At 36.1% G+C, this 22183-nt stretch overlaps 1 protein-coding gene across 1 annotated transcript in view; it reads right to left on the reverse strand.

Moving 5' to 3' along the window:
• The window catches only part of adgrv1 (adhesion G protein-coupled receptor V1), a 697787-nt gene that overhangs the window by 472889 nt on the left and 202715 nt on the right, over positions 1-22183 (reverse strand). Inside the window, exons 25-29 of the mRNA XM_051930189.1 lie at positions 20701-20830; positions 17802-17888; positions 13767-13906; positions 12366-12972; positions 8944-9159 (exon numbers count right to left, since the gene is read on the reverse strand). Coding sequence (XP_051786149.1) covers positions 8944-9159; positions 12366-12972; positions 13767-13906; positions 17802-17888; positions 20701-20830 — 1180 coding nt within the window. The remainder of the gene's footprint in view (positions 1-8943; positions 9160-12365; positions 12973-13766; positions 13907-17801; positions 17889-20700; positions 20831-22183) is intronic.

A 22183-nucleotide genomic window follows, 5' to 3' on the forward strand; every position in this document is an offset into this window, starting at 1 on the left:
GAATATTACCTACTCTACCAGGGGTTCATGGGAGTTGGAGTTTGGTGCAGCCCTGTTGGGATCCGTGGGCACCGCCAGGGGGTGCTACAACTGCTGCTGAGCACTGGAGAGCAGCTCTTCCACCACACCTAGAAGTGCTGCCCGAATTATGTCATCAGACACCTGGAACACTTCCGGTTTCCTTATATAAGGGGTCAGCAGAGGAGTAGGAGTCGGGAGGAGGAGGACAAAGCTTCGTGAGGAAGAGTGGAGGAGAAAGAGAGGAAGAAGGACCAGGAGAAAAGTAAGAGTTAGAGACAGAGAAAAGAAGAAAAGAGGAAAGAAAGTGTGTGTTTGGGCTGTTGGGGACACTGAACTGTAAATACATCACATGTGCTTTTTGTACTTGTGTCTCCAGTGTCTGTCCGTGTTGGGGTTACCCTATACACTATGTTAAGAACTTTTTTGTTTGCATTGGCTTTTGCTGCACTACAATGAAAATGCATCCTACTACGAGGTAGACAGAACAGACAACTAATGCACAGTAAACAGGCAGACTAATCAGTAAGGTCACTTCCATTTTATTTTTTTGGTAATTCATTCATGAAATGTAGGATTAACTACTATACTACTTACTATAGTAAGCAAATATTTACCAGGTTATATGATGAGAACCTGGTCTCATATCTCATATTATTAAACTTCCTCACTATATTCAAGTTAAACTTATCAATAAATTAAAAAAAAAACTTTCTGATGCTACAATAGGTTTGGCAGGATGAATTAATGCTTATTTAATTTAACCTGCAATCACATAATGATCCATTATGTGTTGTGTGCACCTGCTTATTCTGTTAAATGTTTATGAGGAGCCAGAGTCTATACAGTCAGCATTAAGCATAAGGCAGGACTTGTTGCTGGATGTGGCTTCAGTTTATTGCATATCCAGACCTTCAATCATTCACAAGCTAATTCAGAGCTGCCAGAATAACAAATATGCACATCTTTAAAATTTGGCTGCAAACCTGAACACTCAGACATGGGGGAAATTTCACACTCTAAACAGCAATTGACTTCACTAGAATTACCAAACAGATCCCCAACCAATCTGCTCCTCTATTTCACGTTGACATTAAAAAATCCGGCCATTGATAATCCGGTTCCTTCAGATCTCCGGCATGGATTTCGGAGCGCATTTTCAAATTTATTGTGTTGGCGTGCCACTGTTTACTGGAGGCGCCGTTTATGTTTTAATGGAGCTGTAGTCGATAATCAGTTGTTGGGTCTTGCTTGCACCTGCTAACAGGCATTACTGCTCATTCTTTCTCATTTTATCATTTATTTGCTGCTGTATAGCCCCAATATGGATTCAGCAAAGAAAAGAGGTGGCGTAAAACATAAACATTGTGTGTTGTCGAACACAGTGAAAGTGGAAGTGCTAAAAAAACTTGATAGTGGCGTGTCTGTACGAACCATTTGTGAAACATATGACATTGGCTTTTCAACAGTGTATGATCTTAAAAAACAGAAAGAAAAACTGTTAAAATTCTTTTCTGACAGTGGATCAAAAAAGCAAATGTTTATAAGGGAGTCAATGATGGAGGGAAAAAGTTCTCATAACCTGGTTTAATCTTCATGTAAATGAAGGTGTGGAAATTTCTGCTGATTTATTAAAGGAACAAGACAAAGTGGTTCATGAAGAGCTGGAATTGCAACACAAGTGTGAATATTCAGAAGGTTGACAGCATCGTTTCAAGTCGCTTGGCTTACAGTTTCGTGCGGTGTGTGGGGAAAAATGTTCAGCAGACAAAGATGTGGCTAGTGCATATGTGAATGAATTTGCAAAGTTAGTTAGTGATGAACATTTAAGTCCTGAACAAGTGTACAATGCTGACGAAACTGCCTTGTTTTGGAGATGTACGGCAAAAGGAACTCTAACAACTGAGGATGCAAAATTGCCATCGGGGTTTAAAGCTTCGAAGGATCGCGTCACAGTAATGTGCTGCTCTAATGCTGCGGGTACCCATAGATGTAAGTTGCTCGTTATCGGGAAAAGTTTACATCCGACACAGTTTCCTGTCCATTACCATGCCAACATTTTACAACATATTACATTGGATTGGTTTCAAAAATGTTTTGTTCCTAAGGCTAGGGCTCACTGTAACTCGGTTGGATTAGACCCTAAATGCAAGATACTTCTTATTTTAGACAATTGTTCAGCACATCCAAAAGCCAATCTTCTAGTGAAAGATAATGTTTTTGTTGTCTGCCTCCCACCCAAGCACATCACTAATACAACCACAGGACAATGGTATTATACGTTCTATGAAGTGTAAGTATTGATCCTTGATAATGAGGCGCCTAGTGAGTTCAGTTAATTCAGGCACCCCAGTACAGAAGTTCATAAAACAATTCAACATTAAGAATGCAGTGTACTATGTTGCCAATGCGTGGAAGTCTGTGAAAACATCACAAATGAAAAATGGATGGCATAAATTGTGGCCAAGTTTAATGTTTATGTCTCATTCTAACGAAGACACTGAAAATAATTTTGCAGGGTTTAGGGTTTCCAAAGAAAAGTAGCTTATATAGGAACTTCTTGCTTATGTTAAAGATGTAACTAATCCTGATACCAAGGAGCTTTCATCAAGGACAAATGAAGGTGTTTTAATGGAATGGATGGATGTTGATGATAATGTGCCTACAGTTCATCATTACACTGATTCTGAAATTACAGATATGGTTAAAAGTCCGGAGAGAAATGCCTGTACAGGTAGTGATGAAGATGAAAGCAGTGACGAAAATGAGGAAGATGTGAGAGAAAGAATCTCTATTGACAGGTTAATTATGTTGACAACTGAACTGCTGGCTGGACTAGAGCAATGAAATTTTGTAAGTGAACAAGAAATCATGAATGTTTACTTACTCCAAGATAAACTTATTAGAGATAGACCCAAGTATATGAAGCAACAGACACTGCACGATATATTCAAGAAAATAGCTAGGAAGAAGGAAGAAGCAGCAGTGGTGTCCACACTTGCCAATCCACTGCCATCAACTTCAAGTCAACCAGATGTGCCATCAACATTTCCTCCACAAGTTGAACCTGTTCCTGTTGCTGAGGATGTTGTGACTGTCAATGATGAAGATGATGATCCTGACAGCCCATCTGCTATTTAGCTTCTTTTTGAGGTTACAGTACAGGGTAATGATTAGAATTCTGAGGAACTATTTTATTTAGTTGAATTAAAATTCTGAGGATCTTTTTTTAAATTAAAATTCCGAGGAACTATTTTATTTAGTTGAATTAAAATTCTGAGGATCTTTTTTTAAATTAAAATTCCGAGGAACTATTTTATTTAGTTGAATTAAAATTCTGTAGAACTGTTTTTATTTAGTTGGTGAACATTAACATTTCATTTGCTTTTCATTTAGTGTTTAATTTTCTTTCTTTAAAGGACTGTACAGGTAGTCATTTTCTGTTAAAGATATACAGCATATACAACCATCCAAAATCCGGCATTTTCGAAAATCCAGCACACTTCAGGTCCGGAGGTTGCCAGATTTTTGAATGTCAACCTGTATTAATGATTCTATAGTTCCTATGAAATATGAATTATAGTAGCCATCAAGACCCATTATTTAATTATAGCTTTCCTCTTAAAGACCTGCACTTTGTACTGCTTTATTTAGTCTTGCATTATACTTTGTAGGTGTTGTATCTGAAAATCTTTAACCAGTTCATTCTCTTCTTTGTTACATCTCACACACACAGGCCTCAAAGCAAATAGGAAAATCTGCATCACCATAAACTGACTCCAGTGTCCAAAGGACCTCTATATAACACCATGTTATTTTCCAGTGATTCACAGAACAATATTTTACTGTACAGAATACTCACAGAATGATCACTGAAAGATTTGATGGTTACTTTCTTTTGGAGCCTTTGACACACTGTGTTCTTCATTAATTAAACATTACATCTGTATTTTTTGTTTTTGCTTTCTTGTTACTTATTATGCCTCCTTTAATTACCAGTAAGTAAAATAATAATTTCTTTAGTATTAATTTCTTATACTATGTGAATTGTGATAAGTACTCTATAATAACAAAACTAAAGCAATTGAACCAACAAAATTCAGGCACTGACATGATTCACCCTTGATTACTGAGAATGTCCTCAAAAATTCAGCATTTTTCAGGAACACACTTTATAAATTAAACAGTATCATTCCATTGGTTAAAGAAATATTTGATTAACAATAAATGTGTCCTTAGGAGTTTAATGGATGTTCTAAGTATACCTTATAATTCAGTATCCAAATATGAACTCAGATTTTTTTCTATTAGTTTTAGTTTCTTGCAACACCATTTTCATCAGATTGTGTCATCACAGGATAAAATTAATTTTTTTAAATATTAATCACTATTACATTAAGATTTTATTTTTTAAAATTCAGATAGGGAGCCTCTTTGCCATGAACATGACATGGATGAGAGGTGCTTGTTCATTGACTCCTCAAAAATCATGTTATCATTTTATGTCTGCAAGCAGACTAGGTTTGAGAGTGAGCCAGGATAATACACAAAAGTCAAAAAAAAGGGTCAATACTGAAAGATCAAGAAGTATGACTATTAAAGACAAAGCAAGAGACAGAAATCATGGTAAAAAAAACCACAAGAGCAAAGAAGTCTTCAACAAAAATATAATTAACAAAAGAGTCTAAAAGAGTAATTAGAAAATGAATTCCAGAAGGATCTTTTAACCAGTCTTGTCATGCCACAACCTCATAGGACACACCCCAAACAATGGGCAATTTTCCTCTCGTGATGGGAACTCCAAAAGAGTGGCAAGTGTAATAAAAACGTGCAACATTAGTATAACCTACATACAAAAATAGCTATTAATAATACCAATATTCAAGGTCTGTAGGGACAAGAAGAACCACTATGTTCAAAAAGAGGGGCCTTACTTTTTCCACAAAGTATGGTAAACAGACCTTCCACCACTGCATATCAGATTTGGACTTATGAAAAACCTTACTAAAACAAAGAATAAAACACAAATAGGATTCAATTAATGAGAAGACTAAGGGAGGTATTTTTTATATGTCTTCAGATCAGAGAAGTGTTAAAAGATGAGAGATCTGAAGAACAGTTGTATGAAGTTGAGAAAACTGCTTGGTAGAGCTTCAAGAGAATGCAGAAACTTCATAGGAAATCATAAGGCTGAAAAACATCTTGAAATAGTGAGAGACCTTCAAACAATAGGGTGTAACATGTCATTGAAGGTTTACTTTTTTGGATTCTCACTTGGACTTTGTCCTTGAAAATATTAGACTGATGAACTTAGCAAGCAATTTCATTAGGACATTTTAATATGGAAAAGCATTATCAAGGAAAGTGGAGTCTAAATACGCTACTGCTGGACTCTTAAGAGAGACCTTCCTAAAGCGATCTACAGCAGAAAATTAAAAGCAGCTATATTTTAAATTATACATTTGTCATTTTAATAAGCATGTAAATATTCCATATTTTCAAAGCTGCTCATCACCCAGAAACCTTACCTGATAGAGTAAATCTAAAAACACATTTGGATTCAGCACACAAAATACTATGTGTTTTCACCTTTGGCACAATTTTTTTGTTGACTAGAGTAATTAATTGAAATGACAGAACCATGGACACATGCTTGCAGTTTCCATTATACCAACTACATATATTGTCAGGCCCATTTAATCCAATTCAGACTCATACGATGCCAGAGCATACACTCTCACAACACTGGGAATTAAAAAGAAAATAAGCCAGGGGTGTGTGCCAGTCTATTGTAGGGCTCATTGATACATACATTCACAAGAAGCCAATTTAAGATTACTAGTTAATCTAACGTGCACATATTTTATACAGAATGTGGGAGGAAAACCAAAGAACACGGGAAATGTACCACCAAACTTACGCATGTGTATTGTGATGCACTTGCAGATAGGAGACAGGTTAAGGGCTCTGGTGATGGTCATTTCTCACCAAACCCTGGCTGGACACTGTTGTCTAATGCCTTTTCTCTTCCTCCCTCTGCAGAATAGAAGATTAACTGCCATTCCACTGCTGACATCACTTTCGTTGTTCATCCTCCTTGACCCACCCCTTCCTGCCCGGAACTCATAAAACCAGAACACGGTCATCTTTAATTCAGTTCTGTTGTGGACTTGTGTCTGAAAAGACGTTCTTTCAGTTTTTATTGAAACTTTTTATTTTACTGCAGTTACAAAGGGTCACCAGGTGGTGTCCCCAACTCTTTATCGTTGTTGTGTGTTCTCATTACATTATGTATATGATTTTTTTATATATGTACTAAATTACATATTGTTGCTGTTTTTTTATAACATGTGTCTTATTTCAATAGTGCTTAGCACACTTGTCCTATAAATGGAAACATGTTTTATAGGGATGAATTAAACTGAACTGAGCTAAAGCGAATGTCATATTTCTCATATAAAGACATCGAACTCAAGTGTGTTTACTTCAGCTGAAGTGACATAGAAGTTACAGTATGCAGGTCACATAGCAACTTTGACATTTAGTAAAGTATATTTTCAAACATTTTATGTTATACTTTTTCATTTGTTTATCTGTCAATCTAATTTCAAGGTGTTAGAAAGAAAATTAGATTTTGAAATAGCTTAATGGCCATGGGCAATGACACCAATCAGCTACTTTGTACCAAGAAATATGTGCAAATCGGTATACTGTACACTACCAGCTGCACTAGTTGACATATCTGACACAAGTCAGACATCTTTTCTGCAGCATAGAACATAAAACGACAAATTGAAACCAATGCTTTCCGCATTCACGTATGGCTCTCAATTTAAATGTGATTTTCATTCTCAGAAAAGTAACTCGTGTGTGGAATCTCAGAATCTTAAATGAGATTATTGTTTCCAAGTTGCTCTCTGTGCATAGAAGTTTAGTATCATCACTTATGCCTAAACAGGAAAAAGATTGGTGGATTGATTGATTATTATTTATGCTTAATTTAGATGTTGTGGGAAGCGGCTGGGGGTGGCACCCAGCGGGATGCCCGGAAGGACCGGAGAAGGGATTACGCCTCCTCCAGACCACGAGGGGGCGACCGCCCTGGTGGCTTTGGGGACCACGGGAACAGAGCTTAGAAACTCAACCCTATAGGGGCCCGTGGTCAACGCCAGGGGGCACCCCAATGCCTTAGGAGCCCTGGCCCGCAGCACTTCTGCCACACCCGGAAGTGCTGGGGGGAAAAAGACCAGAGACACCTGGAGTGCTTCTGGGTGTGCAGCCGGTACTTCCGCCACACTGGAGAGTGCCGGCAGAAGTTAATCGGGGAGGCACCTGGAGCACGTCCGGGTGTGTATAAAAGGGGCCGCCTCCCTTCATTCGATGGCTTGAGTCGGGAGGAAGAGGACGGAGCTTGGAGGAGAGGAAAGGAGGAGAGAAGAGAGAGGCATTGTGGGGCCTGAACTTTGGGAGAATTTTGGGGTTGTGTGCACTGTAAATAGCGGAATATTATTAAATGTGTGTTGATTGATGAACCATTGGTGTCCGCTTGTCTGTGTCCGGGCCAGCGTCCACACTGTGTAATTAATTTAAGAATATGAGCTTATTTCTTTATTATGGCACAGTTATTAAATGCACTAAGCCATCATAAATAGGTGTATAGTCATTTTGTGAATATCAGCCTATTTCTTTAGGTAATTATTAACTCTAACTTGCTATCCCAGATCTTATTTAAGTACTTCATGCAATGCCACCTGGAGATGACTATTTTTAATGAAGTAGGTGTTTAGTGTAAATGTAATATTTAGTGAAAACATAAGTAAAGATGACATGGTAGTTAGTGTTGCTATCTCAAAGCTCCACAGTGTGATTCCTTATCTTGTTCACTATATGGGTGGAGATGGTACATGTTTAGAATTTTTTACATGAATTTTATTCCTGGGTTCTCATATTTCATCTGTCATCCCAGAAAAGTGCATTTTAGGCCATTTAAATCAAAACAGGCCCAGTGTTGGTCAGAGTATGCTCTGCAATGGTCTGTGTGTATTTCTAGGGCTTTCCTATCTTATGCTGTAAGGTATTTTGTGAATGGTCAAGAGAGTGGATGAATGGATAATCAAGTAAATTTACAGCTTATTTGTATTTTAAGATAGCTGTCCCCCGTGGCTCCCCCCCACAAAGTAGTGAAACAGGACAAACTAAAAATTATTAAACAAATTTAAAAAAATGTAATTCTGGCCAAGTGGAAGGTAGGTACACTCCAATCTTACAGTTGGCACTGTATCTGATCATGTTCAGCTCAGACGGGATAGCGTCCCCCATGTGGGGAGAAAAGTACGTGGCCATAATATCTTTGGCAATCAGCAGCTATCCTTTAAAACACACGTAGCTTTAATCTCTCGCTCAAAAACATGAAATGTTACTCCTTAACAATCTCTAGATGATAATGTCTGTTGAACAAACAGGTATTGCTAACTAAGAGGAGGCAAGATACACTTCAACACGTGGCGAGAGGTAGAACAATTCAAATGGAGGCTGGCGCGTGAAGAAGACTCCTCCACCCTTCCCTCTCCTCTCTTTGTCCCACTGCCTCTCTCTTAGATTTGTGCAAATAAATCGGTACCACAAGCAAACTATGATATGACAGAAGTTACAAAATCAACCAAAATGTTCAAGCAAACAATACAAAAAAGCCCAATCTAAACCCGTTAAGTAGTTTTCTCGTGAAAAGCGGACAAACAGATAGACATTGCATTTTATACACACACACACACATATATATATATATATATATATATATATATATACAGATGATACTTCAGTTCAATGTAAAGACCAAGGGCATTGTACAAAAAACTTCTTTGTAGTTTATAGTGAAACTGCTAAATGAAAATTAAAAGCAAAGTTATAGCAATCAGTAATTCTTACCAATCCGTGCTGTCATTGGAAAAGCTCGAAACTTCACTGAGACATCTGCAAAGATTCCTCCAGTGCGGGTCACGTTGACAATAGGCCCAACGTAGTTCTCTGACACACTTATTGTAGAAGATGATAATCTGAGAATTCCAAATGCATCGTCACTGGCTTCAATGATCACCTCACTGATTGTGTCATTTTTCAGCCCCAAACATGGAGAAAATACAACTATAAACATAACAGAAATTGAAAAAGAAAATTGTTTTATAATGAAAGTAATATTACTTACATTAAACTAGGGATGTGATCAATGAAAGTGTACATCTCATTGTATTCTCTCATTAAGTATTTTGTCAATTAGATTAAAAAAAAAAACAAAAAAAAAAACAGTGAAACACTAGCAAAAGGTTCAAATTTGACAAATTAATATTTAAATTAATGGCGCTTCCATTATCATGGTCTGTATCTGGACATGCCCAGTATCTATTACATATTCATTTTTCTGCCTCTTTTAACTGTAGTGTTTTTCTTGAGTTTTCTTAATGAAGACAATAACTTTTATAATGAATTGGCTCCAAAATGACTATGATTTGGTATTCCCAGATGAAAGAATGTATTGCCACTTTGTTCACACTTTCATACTGCAGAGTGTATTCTTAAGGATTTGCATGATTTTTAGACTAACCTAAAGACAGGGCAGTGATTATTTACGTTCAGTTTTGAAGTCTCTCACAACTGCAGGTTTTTGTCCCAACTTATTTCACATTGAGTGATTTATGATGCATCTTTAATTAACCTCTTGTTTAATTAGGTGATATTTTTCCTTCTCTTATTTAATTCAGAAAATTACAGTAGAATGAGATTTACATTTATAACAAACTAATTTTTTTTAATTCATATTTTTCCTGTGGTATTTGCTTTCTTATTTTACCTTAATAATAAACATTTATTAAAATGTAGTTGAAGTTATGATTTTTTTAATGCTTAAAACAAATATTTTCTGGGAGGTTCTTTGGCATTTTTGGGGGTTTGGAATATCAGATTACTTTGATATAGTTATATTTGGTCTCTAGAATTTTGCATCAATTATTAGTTTTACATTTTCATTTTACTGCTATGCCATTTTATTTTGCTGTGGGTGTCACCGTCCTGTGGTCCTATTGCTACAATATGTTACTGATTAGCTGTAGGAGTGCTTTCCCAATGTCATGCTCTTTGAGATAACCAGTGCTTTACAGGCCAGAGCTACATCCCTAACTGCATCTGAGTTTGTTAATAAAAAAAAAATAAAATGTGGTTTAGGTGTGTGGTATAGGAATTATAACCATCCTCCTTTTGACTATGAATTAGGTTTTTAGAGTTTAGGTTCTGGTAACAGTACTGTTTTTTTGCACTTAATATTTCATCTCCTGGTTCATCGTTTAACACTCATTACCTAGACTGTTCTGGCAGTACATAACAAATGATCAGGAGAACAGATAGAAGTGCAAATAACATAGAATACTAAAGCTACCTGAGTGTTATATACAATGGCTTAAACAACCTGAAAATTAACAAAGACAAAAATGTTAAAAGAGCAAGATAAAAAGAATACATTCATCCCTGTCTAACACACATCAATGCTTACTTTGTCCCATAATCATCTATCATAACCAGTTTATAATTTGATATGATAATTAAATTAAATAAATCACAAAACTAGGAAATAACACCTTAATTGATGGTCAGTCCAGTTAAAAGTAGAAATTGGTTTGGACTGAAATCTGCAGTCACAATGGATTGGGGGGGCTACAACTAAACTTGAAAATGCCTGAGATAGAAAAGTGGAGAAGCCTCAAAGCAAGTTCTTCTCTGTTCTCCAGGTAGCTGGAGATAGCACTACTCCATGAGTGGCATTAAAGAATAATGTAGAGAGTGAGGGCAGTCCAGTCTTGGAGCCTGACACAGATGGAATTTCACCAAGGACAATTTTTAAGAGACCAATCTGTAATAACTGGGTTGGAACCAGAGACAGTTCTTGTTGCTCATTGCTGTTATTTTGCTTTTAAAAGAAAATTACGGTAAATAAAATGAATTCCAATGGCTGGATTGAACATACTGCTTAAACATATAATAACAAAGGATAACAGAAAATGCCACAGAATGTTTTACAAAACTCATAAAAAAGTAATAAACAATTATACAAATAAGAGGTCTACATTAATTATATTTTAAATTCAAATTTTTATAATTCTGATATCTGAAATATTTTTTTTTCATAAAACACCTGACCCTGGTCAAATCTGGTTGCAGCTTTCTATGTGTCCTGTATTAAATTTTAACATTCTACTCTATACAATCCATTATATGTGTATTTCACATTTCCAGTATAATGCTGTAATATTGCTATTGCCTTTGCAAAAAAAGTATGTACTATTGTTTTATTTAAAATATGGAATATAAATTAAGCAGTTAAGGGGCTATTGCATTCCACAGTTGATACCAGTTGTAAATTTTTGTTAAGCTAAAGATATGTAGATTGGCATCATGCAAGTTAGCATATTCCTATCTACAAAAGCAGACAGAAGTACAAAGCAGCAACACCTGCATTCTGCTGAACTAAAGCTATAACTCTAAAATGTATTACTCATATATTTTCATAACCTGTATGAGTCTTTTCAAGGTTGTATGCGACTTTATAGTTTATATTTCTTGAAATTTAACACAAATTTATTTTTATGGTTAACTATAGCAAATTTAGTTAAATTTTTTACACAAATTGACAAAACTGTGACCATAAAACAGTGGTGATTTAAACAATGGTTCATTATTCATTATCTTTTGAGTTTATCAATCACCAATTTACATTAAGAGTAAGTTGATGCTATTAGATAGATAGATAGATAGATAGATAGATAGATAGATAGATAGATAGATAGATAGATAGATAGATAGATAGATAGATAGATAGATAGATAGATAGATAGATAGATAGATAGATACTTTATTAATCCCAAGGGGAAATTCACATTAAGTTCATAGTGAGTAAAATACCACATAAACATACATTTTATTCACAATATAAATAGTGAAAGGAAAACATGCCTGATTGAAGAGTGTTGAAGGAAAAATGTACTGAGGAAAAATATTTTTTAAACATGGAGATCCATTTGTATCATTCATCATCATAAGGGCAGCATCCTTATTACAGTAAATTTTGCTAGAAGTTTATTGTCCTTTACAAAATGTTGTAAATCAAACATGACAGTATTGTTAACTTTTGCTAGATATGTTGCTAGATATCTCTAAGAAACCTCTTAATCATTTTTAGAGTGCAGTTGTTGATAGGATAAGATCAAGAATTAGTGTACAATTCAACTTACATTTTGGTTTTAAACAATCACTATTATTTCAAAATACTGACATGCTGTTATCAACAAATGAAAAATACTTACTTGGTCTCTGTTGAACTCCTTGTATAAGAGAAATGTTAGTCAGTTGAATGAAAACAGACTCAGCCCGTTCGGGTTCCGTATCATCCAGTATATTGAGCGTAATGTTAGCTTCACTTTGATTGGCTACAAATGTCACAAAACCTGATAATGGAAGAAAATCACTTCCTGCTTTAGCCCTGGATGTTGAAAAAGGAATTATAGCTGAGAACTCATTGTCCTTTACTGTTTCATAACCAACTTTTACTGATCCCATAAGCCCTTTAAGCCTTTGTATGACTAATACAGTAGTCTTATTTCCTTCTTGCACACGGATAGATTTGCTGTTATTTGAAAAAATAAAAAGCCCATATGGATCATCACTGGCAAGAACTGTAAGGTTACTTTTTGTCAGCATTCCTAAGCGTCCACTGGAGACATTGATAAGACTGATAACAAAAGTCTTGTCCAGCTCAGGCACTTCATCTGATGAGATCTGGATGACTATGCTACCTTCAGTCTGACCAATATCAAAAGTGACATTGCCCACTTTAGTAACAAGATCTGAAGCATCTGTATCAGCTTCCCAAAAAATGGTGGTCCTAGATAATGCACCAGCAATACGTCTGACCTGTCCAAAAGAAAAAAAAAGTCTTAATCACAACGTTTTTAACTGAGACTACTTATAATCCTTTTAATGTGTGTAGAAAACTGATGTTTAAACTTTTGAGCATTCATTTATTTGACTTATGATGATTTTTGTGATGTGACAGTGATAAAGTTGTCATATCTACTTAAATAAATTCTAAAACACGTTTAAATATTTTCAGTTTTCAACACAATAAAAATAAATGCAGCATTCTGAGCTATGCTTCATAGTAATTACAATTTTTATAAACTTGCAAAACTGAACACATTTTGTATTTCTGACATTGGAAAAATAAGATTCTTCTTTCTATTTAAATATAACCATGAGAGCATTTGTGATATATGATGAATAATTTATATGCTGTGATTTGTCCTATTTGGAGTTAAATTATAAGTTATACAGTGCAGCAATACAATGAACTCTGGTTTCCTCCCACAGTTCAAAGACATTCTGTTAGGTTGACTGTAATTTGATTTGGATGCATGGATGGATGAAGACAAATGCGTCAATGTAACATCTTTCCACTTTTGCATTTACTTTTTTGTTTTTAATTTATTTACAATAATCAACCAGCAATCATGGAGCAGGCTCAGCTGCTGCAAGCCTTTTAACTATACTCTTTTTACCACTATTTATTATTATATTCTTTTAATACTCTCATGTTTATGTACTGTATATGATCATTTGATGCTGTAGCTACAAACCTGTGTTTGGTTTACTGAAATGGAGTGTGTATAATATTCTAATTGGTTAAAATCAATAAAATAGTAACACACCTGTAGAACAACAGTGCTGTATCCATCCTCAGGCTCTGTGCCATTCACATTAAGAGAATCCATGCTGAACTGAAAGATTCCATGAGCATCATCTGATGCCTCAATGGTCACCAGAATATGAGAAGCTGGTCCAAGGCTGGCTGAAAGAAATATTTGAATAAATATCCACTATTGTTGGAAAAGTTCACATTTGTATGGGTGGTACAGTGCAACAGTGGTTGCTGTCTTCAAGTTCACTTCCAGGCTCAGTTGACTTTGGAATAATTTTTGGATGTTTTCTAACATTTTTGTTGTTTTCACCTAAATCATTATAGTATGTGTGAATATTTTGCTGAGATTTTGAACCTTGTGATGGATTAACAGTCTGTCTCATGATTCAACTCCCTTATAGCCTTGAAATGAAAGTAAAATGTCAATGGATGCCTAAGAAAAAAATCTCACATATACTTTTGCAAAGAACTCTTGATTAAGAGGGCAAGGTGATCACCACAGTCAGCACATTATAGTGACCTAAGGGGGGATAGGAATCCACAGAAGGAAGGACGTGACAGACATAGTTTAGCATCAGGGATTTTAATTCATTGGGTAGTCATAATGGAAGGGCCAACACCATAAAAAACATGCATTACTCCAAAACAGCTGAGTGCATGTTCATGACATTTTGCACTTACATTACAGTTAATTTAACATAACAAACAGAGTTTATGGAGTTTCTAAAGTTTCATCTTAAATAGGGTTCATTAGAGAGAACACCACAAAATATTTTTGCCAGTCTACATGCTATATCAATGATTCAGTTTTTAAGCAAGCCAGTCAGTTTATTAATGTGGGATTAAACATCTATTTGTGAAACACTAGTAAACCAAGAAATACAAAGAAGTAGCATTTATGGTTCCCTCCCAGCACAGAGTTACCACAATTATAGAAACCAATCATACACAAACAGAACAAATTCCACTGCACAACAATTTTTTTGAAAAGACTTGCTTCCTGAAATGTTTTTGCTGATTGTGACAGGTACCTACTGGGTATGCACAAATATAGTTTTGGTTTTACTGCATCACTTAGGAACTCTGAGAAACTGACATTTATATGTTTACTGACAATGACATATTTAGTTGCGTTTATGTTTCGCATAAGCTATTAAATTCAACAGAATTAAAACTGTTTTGCTCCTGATTTTCTTTTGTATTCAATGTCTGGTGCATCACGTTGCAGTATCTAACAGTAGACAGCAAGCATTGATGGATTCCAGTTGCCCTAGTGTCGTTTCTCCATCGTAGCAATGTCCTGGTGAAAACTTTCACCGTGTTCGTCACTGACAGCACCGAGATTTCCGGGGAAGAAGTCCAAGTGTGAGTGGAGGAAATGAATCTTGAATGACATGTTGCACTTCATTGTCTTGTATGCTTTGAGAAGTTTGTCTACGAGCTGAATGTAGTGTGGGGCTCTGTAATTGCCCAGAAAATTGTCAACAACGTCTTTGAAGGCTTTCCAGGCAGTTTTTTCTGGCCCAACTAACAGATCTTCAAACCGCTTGTCACTCATAACATGTCTGATCTGGGGCCAACAAAAATGCCCTCTTTGATCTTGGCGTCAGTTATTCTTGGGAACATTTGTCTTAAATAACGGAAACCTTCGCCTTCTTTGTTCAGTGCTTTCACGAAATTCTTCATGAGTCCCAGTTTTATGTGAAGAGGAGGCAAAAATATCTTTGCCGGGTCGACAAGCGATTCATGTGCCACATTTTTCGGTCCTGGAACTAACTTTTTACGGAGTGGCCAGTTCTGTCGAGAATAGTGCAACTCTTTGGCACGGCTGTCCCATTCACAGATGAAACAACAGTACTTTGTATAGCCGAGCTGCAATCCTAGTAACAGAGCAACGACTTTAAGAGCTCCACAGATATTCCAGTTGTCCCTTTTATACTGGACGTGCTTCAGCAACAGTTCCATATTTTCATACGTTTCTTTCATGTGTGCTGCATTGCCAACAGGTACTGAAGAATATACATTGCCATTGTGTAGCAGAACAGTTTTCAGGCTTAACATTGATGAATCAATGAAGAGACGCCATTCTTCCGGGTTGTGATTACAACCCAAGGCTGAGAACAATCCTTCAGTGTCACAACAGAAACAGAGACTGTCGACTTGTGCAAAAAATGTGGTTATATCATGATGTCGGCCTCAAAACACAGAAATTTTCGTACCTGGTGACAGCAAACACCATTCCTGCAGTCTCGAACCCAGCAGCTCTTTTGCTTTTGACAGACCCAAATCTCTGACCAAATCGTTCAATTTGGACTGTGTTATCAGAAGTGGATCGCCTGATGAGCACGGTTCAAAATCCGGGTCAATGTCACTGTCATTACCCTTAATTGCAGTTTCTTCATCTGGTTCAACTAAGGTCCAATCCTCTGGTAGTTTCGGAATTGGAAGACTGTCGTCATGTGGCATGGGTCTCATCACTGAAGGTAGATTAGGATATTCATTTGACTTCTTCTTTTTGGCAGAGAAACCAGACACATTGGTCAAACAGAAGTAACAGTCCGTCACATGGTCTTTCTGTTCTCGCCATATCATCGGAACAGCAAAAGGCATTGTCTTTCGAGTGCCTCTGAGCCAGGCTCTCAGACTGACAGCACCTGTCGCACAGCAAATGTGAGGCGCCCTTTCCTTGTCTTGATCACCAATTTTGCAGCCAAAATACAGATGATAATCTTTCTTCACAAGAGCAGTCATCCAATGTCTCTGAGGCACAAGTGTATATTCATCACAGATATAGCAGAATGTATCGTGGCTGTTACGAAATTGATGAGACATATTGCCCAACACCAAAACGTCTATAGCATCAAGCTTACTTACTGTTATATTACGACAGATACTATACTTTACTGTACCTATACTATACATACACACTAACTATCTATATTAACCAAATGAGCAGGATCAGTATATGCAAGCCACCTTTATAGCAGGCTGAGACAGTGTCAAGCTCATTCAGACCTGCCCAGGATGTCATCTTCCACAGAACAGCTTCCAACCTGGCCTGATTCTATGCCTGGACATGCCCAGACTGCACAAACCGTTGTTGATAAGTCACTTACGGGAGCGAAAATGTTTGGATACAAATATAAGAAAAAATCATGACAAAACTGAAATAGTATGTGATGGGTAAATTTTGACGTGATATTCGTGATCAGCACCCAAAAATCTATAAGAAAGGACCAACAGTGTTCAAGAAGCAAAAACTTTGTTGTGTAGTGTTCTCGACTAATGACAGCAGAGAAATTGATAGCTACCAGAAAGGTAGTGAAGATGACAGATGGGCCACTTGCATTTCAGTAATTTATTACTATATAAAGTTACATTAAGATATATATACTGTATTCAATTCTGATTACAATGGATATATTCAGTCTTGATATTTATGAAGTGAAATGTGAATATATAAATCCAAATTGATTATACATTGACTGAATATTGAATACACTGGGGAACACAACCACAGAAAAATGAGTACTGTGAGGCTCATCATTGCTTATATAGGGCCAGTGTTTCTTGTGAAATAACCAAACAATGATCAAACTAATTATAGAATATAAACAAAGCACAGTGTTAGCCATTTGAAGGTACACTGTCAGAACATACTTATTTTCCTATTAACATTAATTAAATAAATTAATTTGTGTGTAGTTAATTTTCCATCCAACACTGTATGAATTCACCTTTGATTGCAAATAAACCACAATGAGAAGTGAAGACTATATGTTATTATTTTTTTTCAAAAGTCAAAGAAATGTCTGATTTTTCACACTTATTGTACACTATTAAGTTAATTTGTAAACCTTGTTGCTCTTTTTTTCAACTGCAGACAATTTCAAAACTTCATAAAATCCTGAATAACAAATCAGCTTTAGATAATTTGACTGAGAAATTAGAATTTGGAATTTAATATCTCAGAACAGTGCAGTACAAAATTGTGAAAAGATGAAATTAATATAGTGACGTGCTAAGAAGCTGACAGGGTTCTTACCACGCTGATGGAGAGCTGGGAGGAAGAAGTCTGTTTCTCCACCTCCACCTCCACTGCCACTGCCCTCACTCCTAAAGAATTCATCAACTTCAGGAACACGAAAAACATACATTGAAAACAACATAAACAGTAGCGACAATAAATAGGAGAGAATGGAGACACAAAGAACCACAGTCAGAATAGAATTCAAAGTACAATATTGAACGGCAAGACAATTTAGCAAGAATTCACCATAACAGACCCAATGTATTACAAACAATTAAGAAATTGAGAAATGTGACAGAAACATAAAAAGCTATAAAAAGAGCTTACTGTGATTTATTAGCAATGCAGAATTATTGGTGTCCTATTTATTTTATCATAAGACAGGAAAAGAAGAAAAAACTGAAAAAGTTATTTTAAAGAAATTGATAGTAATAATACCAAATTATGCAATTCTAAAACCTGCCTAATACTGCCTACATTGCAGGAAACAGTCCTTGACAAGGTCCAAGCCATAATAGCAATAATTTATTACATAAATAAAATTATTTAAAATTTTACTTTTATTAGCTAAACCTTTGAAATACTTACTGAGCATTGGACAACAGTATAATTAAATAATATGCGCTTTTAGTTTTACAACCTTTTATCTTGATCTTGGGCCTCACGTAGAATGGCATGCATAGAATTCAAACTACTGTAAAACATGGTGAATGGAAAAAAATTGAAATGTGCGTATGGACAAAAAAATCCAGATGTATGAAACTGTACGCACTTCTCCTTTATAAATCCCAATGAATGTGAAATTAAACACACTTGCCTACAGCCCCACCCAGACTCCTCCCAGAATTTTACATTTGAATATGCAAATCAATATAAATAGCCCCTTCCGTTCAGTGTGTTGTTAAAAGACAATGGCAAAAAAGCACAGGGAAGAAAGAATTTCAGTGAATGCGAATTGGAGGCAAGGAAAAAAGTACTTTTTTTGGCTTAAGAAGTGGTATAAGCAACAAAAGGAAACTGATGGAGTAATGCATCATGGTGAAGACACTTGCAAGTTCAAGTTCAGAAAGTTGCACAGTGAAATAAAAATAAAAAAGATAGTGGGCAGATATCAAAGTTGACGTGAAAAGGCAAGTCCCAGCCCACCATCTGTTTATTCTGTTTCAGACAATTTTATAAAAGCTGACCCCCATGCTGAGGACAAAAATTCACACGGTGATGGTGCTGATATGCTCAGCACATCTTTGGGCGCTGGCTGCTCACACACCTCTGCCTCGGAAACCGCTGGGCGACCATCTGGCTGTGTGCTGACGGACGCTGTTCTGAAATCATAACATGCAATAGAGGATGCTGCAGGAGATGTGCCCAATGAACTAAGAAATATAAGGGCTGCACTATGTGATACTGACGACAAATTTAATTAATTGTTCAAAAAATAAATGCTGCATCTGATTACCTGTTTTTACATTCAGCTAATTACAGTCAAACAAAGTTGTAACACTGTCCAATTTGGCTAAATAATTGGTAGGTCAGGGTCAAATTCATCATATCGCATCTCTTCAGGTACGGGGAAGCCACGATTGTATGCCACATTATGCAGCATGTTACATGCTTGCACAATGCAGCACACTTTCTGTGGACTATAGACCAGCACATTAATAGAGTGGAAATACTTTCTATTTACATAATTAAATTAATTCTCTGAAAGTGCCTTTATAGTGCAGAGTGCTTGAAGGGATCAATTCTCTGCTCTTTACATGGCTCTTTAAGGTGACTCGCTATCCTTAAAAGGACTACTTGCCTTTTGCTGCAGTAGTTGGAAAAAATCACCTGTGACTGTGTGGAGTTGCCATTTTTATAGGCTCTCCTGGTATAGATGATGAAATGCCAGTTCATTCTTTTGGTGATTCATCCCTGGCTGATGTAACTTGTCCAGAGCCATTTCAATAGCAATGTACGTGCAGTTGACCACTCCGATTACATTTGGAAAACCAGATGTTGCTACAAATTGCACTTTGATGTTTCCCAGTTCAACCACTGTGTAAGAAAATTTTACATGACAGATTGATGACTAGTGGATAATTCCATCCTATACAGCTCTAACTGTATATATAACTCTGTGATGATTGTGAAAATTCATGTTAGAGTTCCTGTTAAAGCTCCTGTGGCTAGAAACCCGAGAGTGGACAGAACTTGCAAAGGAGCAGTTAGAGCACAATTTCTCAAAATCTGCCTTTGTAAAGTCGGTGCCAGTTCAGCACATAGCTCCAAGAGGATAGCTCTTGGAAATCAAAATTGACTTAGAAGCCAGTCATCATCATCTGTAAAATACACGCTCTCTCTTCTAATTCTCCCATTTGTGATGTCTTCTGACAACACTAGAGCATCCAAGGTATTTGAAATAGTTTGGCCATTCCGTGCACCATTATATTATTACAGAATGATTATAATCAAGTGAATTTAATTTGTAAAAGATATGCAATTAATTTCAGTGTATATGACAAAGGCCGCATTATGGATGCTAATGTGAAAAAGAAGGGAAATGGCATAAACAGTAGCACTGCTTTGATGCTGGGTGCTGCCTGTTTGTGAAACTGAGCAGAAACGTGCGTATGCATCGTCTGAGGCTGCCATGAAAATGTGCGTGGCTTTATAACAATTTTAGTTTATATACGTCTCAAAGTGAGCGTGGAAACAGGAATATGCAACATTTTTGTGTGTACATACCATTTATAGATGAGGCCCCTTGTCTTTTCAAATGTGTTATACTGCCTGCTATACTGTATATGCATTTTATTATTTCTTTAATTAACCCTGTATTATAGTGTAATATATTTATTTTTCAAAGGCTAATTCAGACCCAAATATGTTAAAAAAAAACAAAAAAAACAAAGTATTCTGATCTCATGCTTACCTCCACCATTTGGGTTATAAAGTTGCACTTTAAATGACTTATCCAGCTCAGGAATAAAATTATCAGTGATGTTCACACGTATATATTTAAAATATTCACCAGGTAGAAATTCCAAGGTGCCTTCTGTTTCCTGCAATGTTAGATATTATTTCTTAAAGCACTTTAAACTGTTTGCAAAGGCAAAATAATTTTACTTATTAAACAACCTACTTCCTGAACCCTGTTTTTCCTTTAAAAGTTGGCAGTCAACCACATTCTATCCTTGTGGCACTGAGCACAATTAAATGTTCTCTAAACATCTAAATCAACATCTAAAATGGGCAGTTAATAAGTGAGAGTGCATTTTAGTATCCCCTGTGATAGACTAGCATGCAGTTCAGGGTGGGCTCCAGAAATTACAGGAGTTTACAACCTAATCTGGCAGCACTGAGTGCAATTAACCGGTGACACTAAATTGTTTGAATATAGAAAGATGCACATGTGTGTGCCCTCTGATGGACTGGCACACAGCTTTAGTTCCTGCTTTGTAACTGTAATGGGGATTACAAATTAGAGTTTTTTAAAATTTATTAAAGAAGACTCATAATAATTTGAGTGTTTTGTTTATCTAAGATGTAGCCTTTAAATAAACTATGTAACTATAACTAGTGTATTATAGAGCTCACAAGGGAAAATAGCATTACTTTTTTATTGATTTTTAAATGATTTTATTTGAAGAAAATAACATACCAAGTCATACTTAATGAACCATAATTCAAACCCCACCCGAGAGAAAGAGAGGAGAACCAACAACAACAGCAAATCTTTAAAAAGAACATAGAAGGAAAAATATCCCTTTCCCCAATATAAATGCTTACTCTAAAATTTTTTTAATTAGATCTTGCCATACTTTATGTGAGAATGTGATATTTTCCAATTTCAAATAGTATAGAAAAATCATTTACCCACTGACTTGTAACAGGTGAGCTAGAATTTAAGCAAGATAAGTCTATGTGCAAGTAGTGAGGTAAAGGTAATTACAGTTTGTTTGCCCTTCTCCACTTTAAGCCCATCTGGAAGTACACCAAACACAGTTGTTAATGGAATAGGAGAGATTGTGACACCAAAGCTGTATGATAGGCATTTAAAGATTTTGGACAAGAATGATTTTATTTTGGTGCACGCCCAAAACATGTGGCCAACTGAGGATGGAGGTTGATTGCAACATTCGCAAGATGGATCCTGCCATGGAAATATTTTGGACAATTTTAAACAAAACAGTGCTTGAAAAAAGATTTTAAGCTGAGCAATTGTATGCTTTGCGCATATGGAGCTCGAGTGAATTCTTTGCATGGCTGCCTCCACTCCTTTTCTGAAATGTTGAGTAACAGATCCTTTCCCCACTGTACTCTATGATCTTTGAAAAGAAGGGACTTTAAATGTTTTTATATATTATATATTATAGAAATGCAGTCTGGGTCTTCAAGACCCAAAATGGAATATA

Source organism: Erpetoichthys calabaricus, chromosome 7 (assembly GCF_900747795.2).
Source record: "Erpetoichthys calabaricus chromosome 7, fErpCal1.3, whole genome shotgun sequence".
In the NCBI taxonomy this organism is placed as follows: Eukaryota; Metazoa; Chordata; class Cladistia; order Polypteriformes; family Polypteridae; genus Erpetoichthys; species Erpetoichthys calabaricus.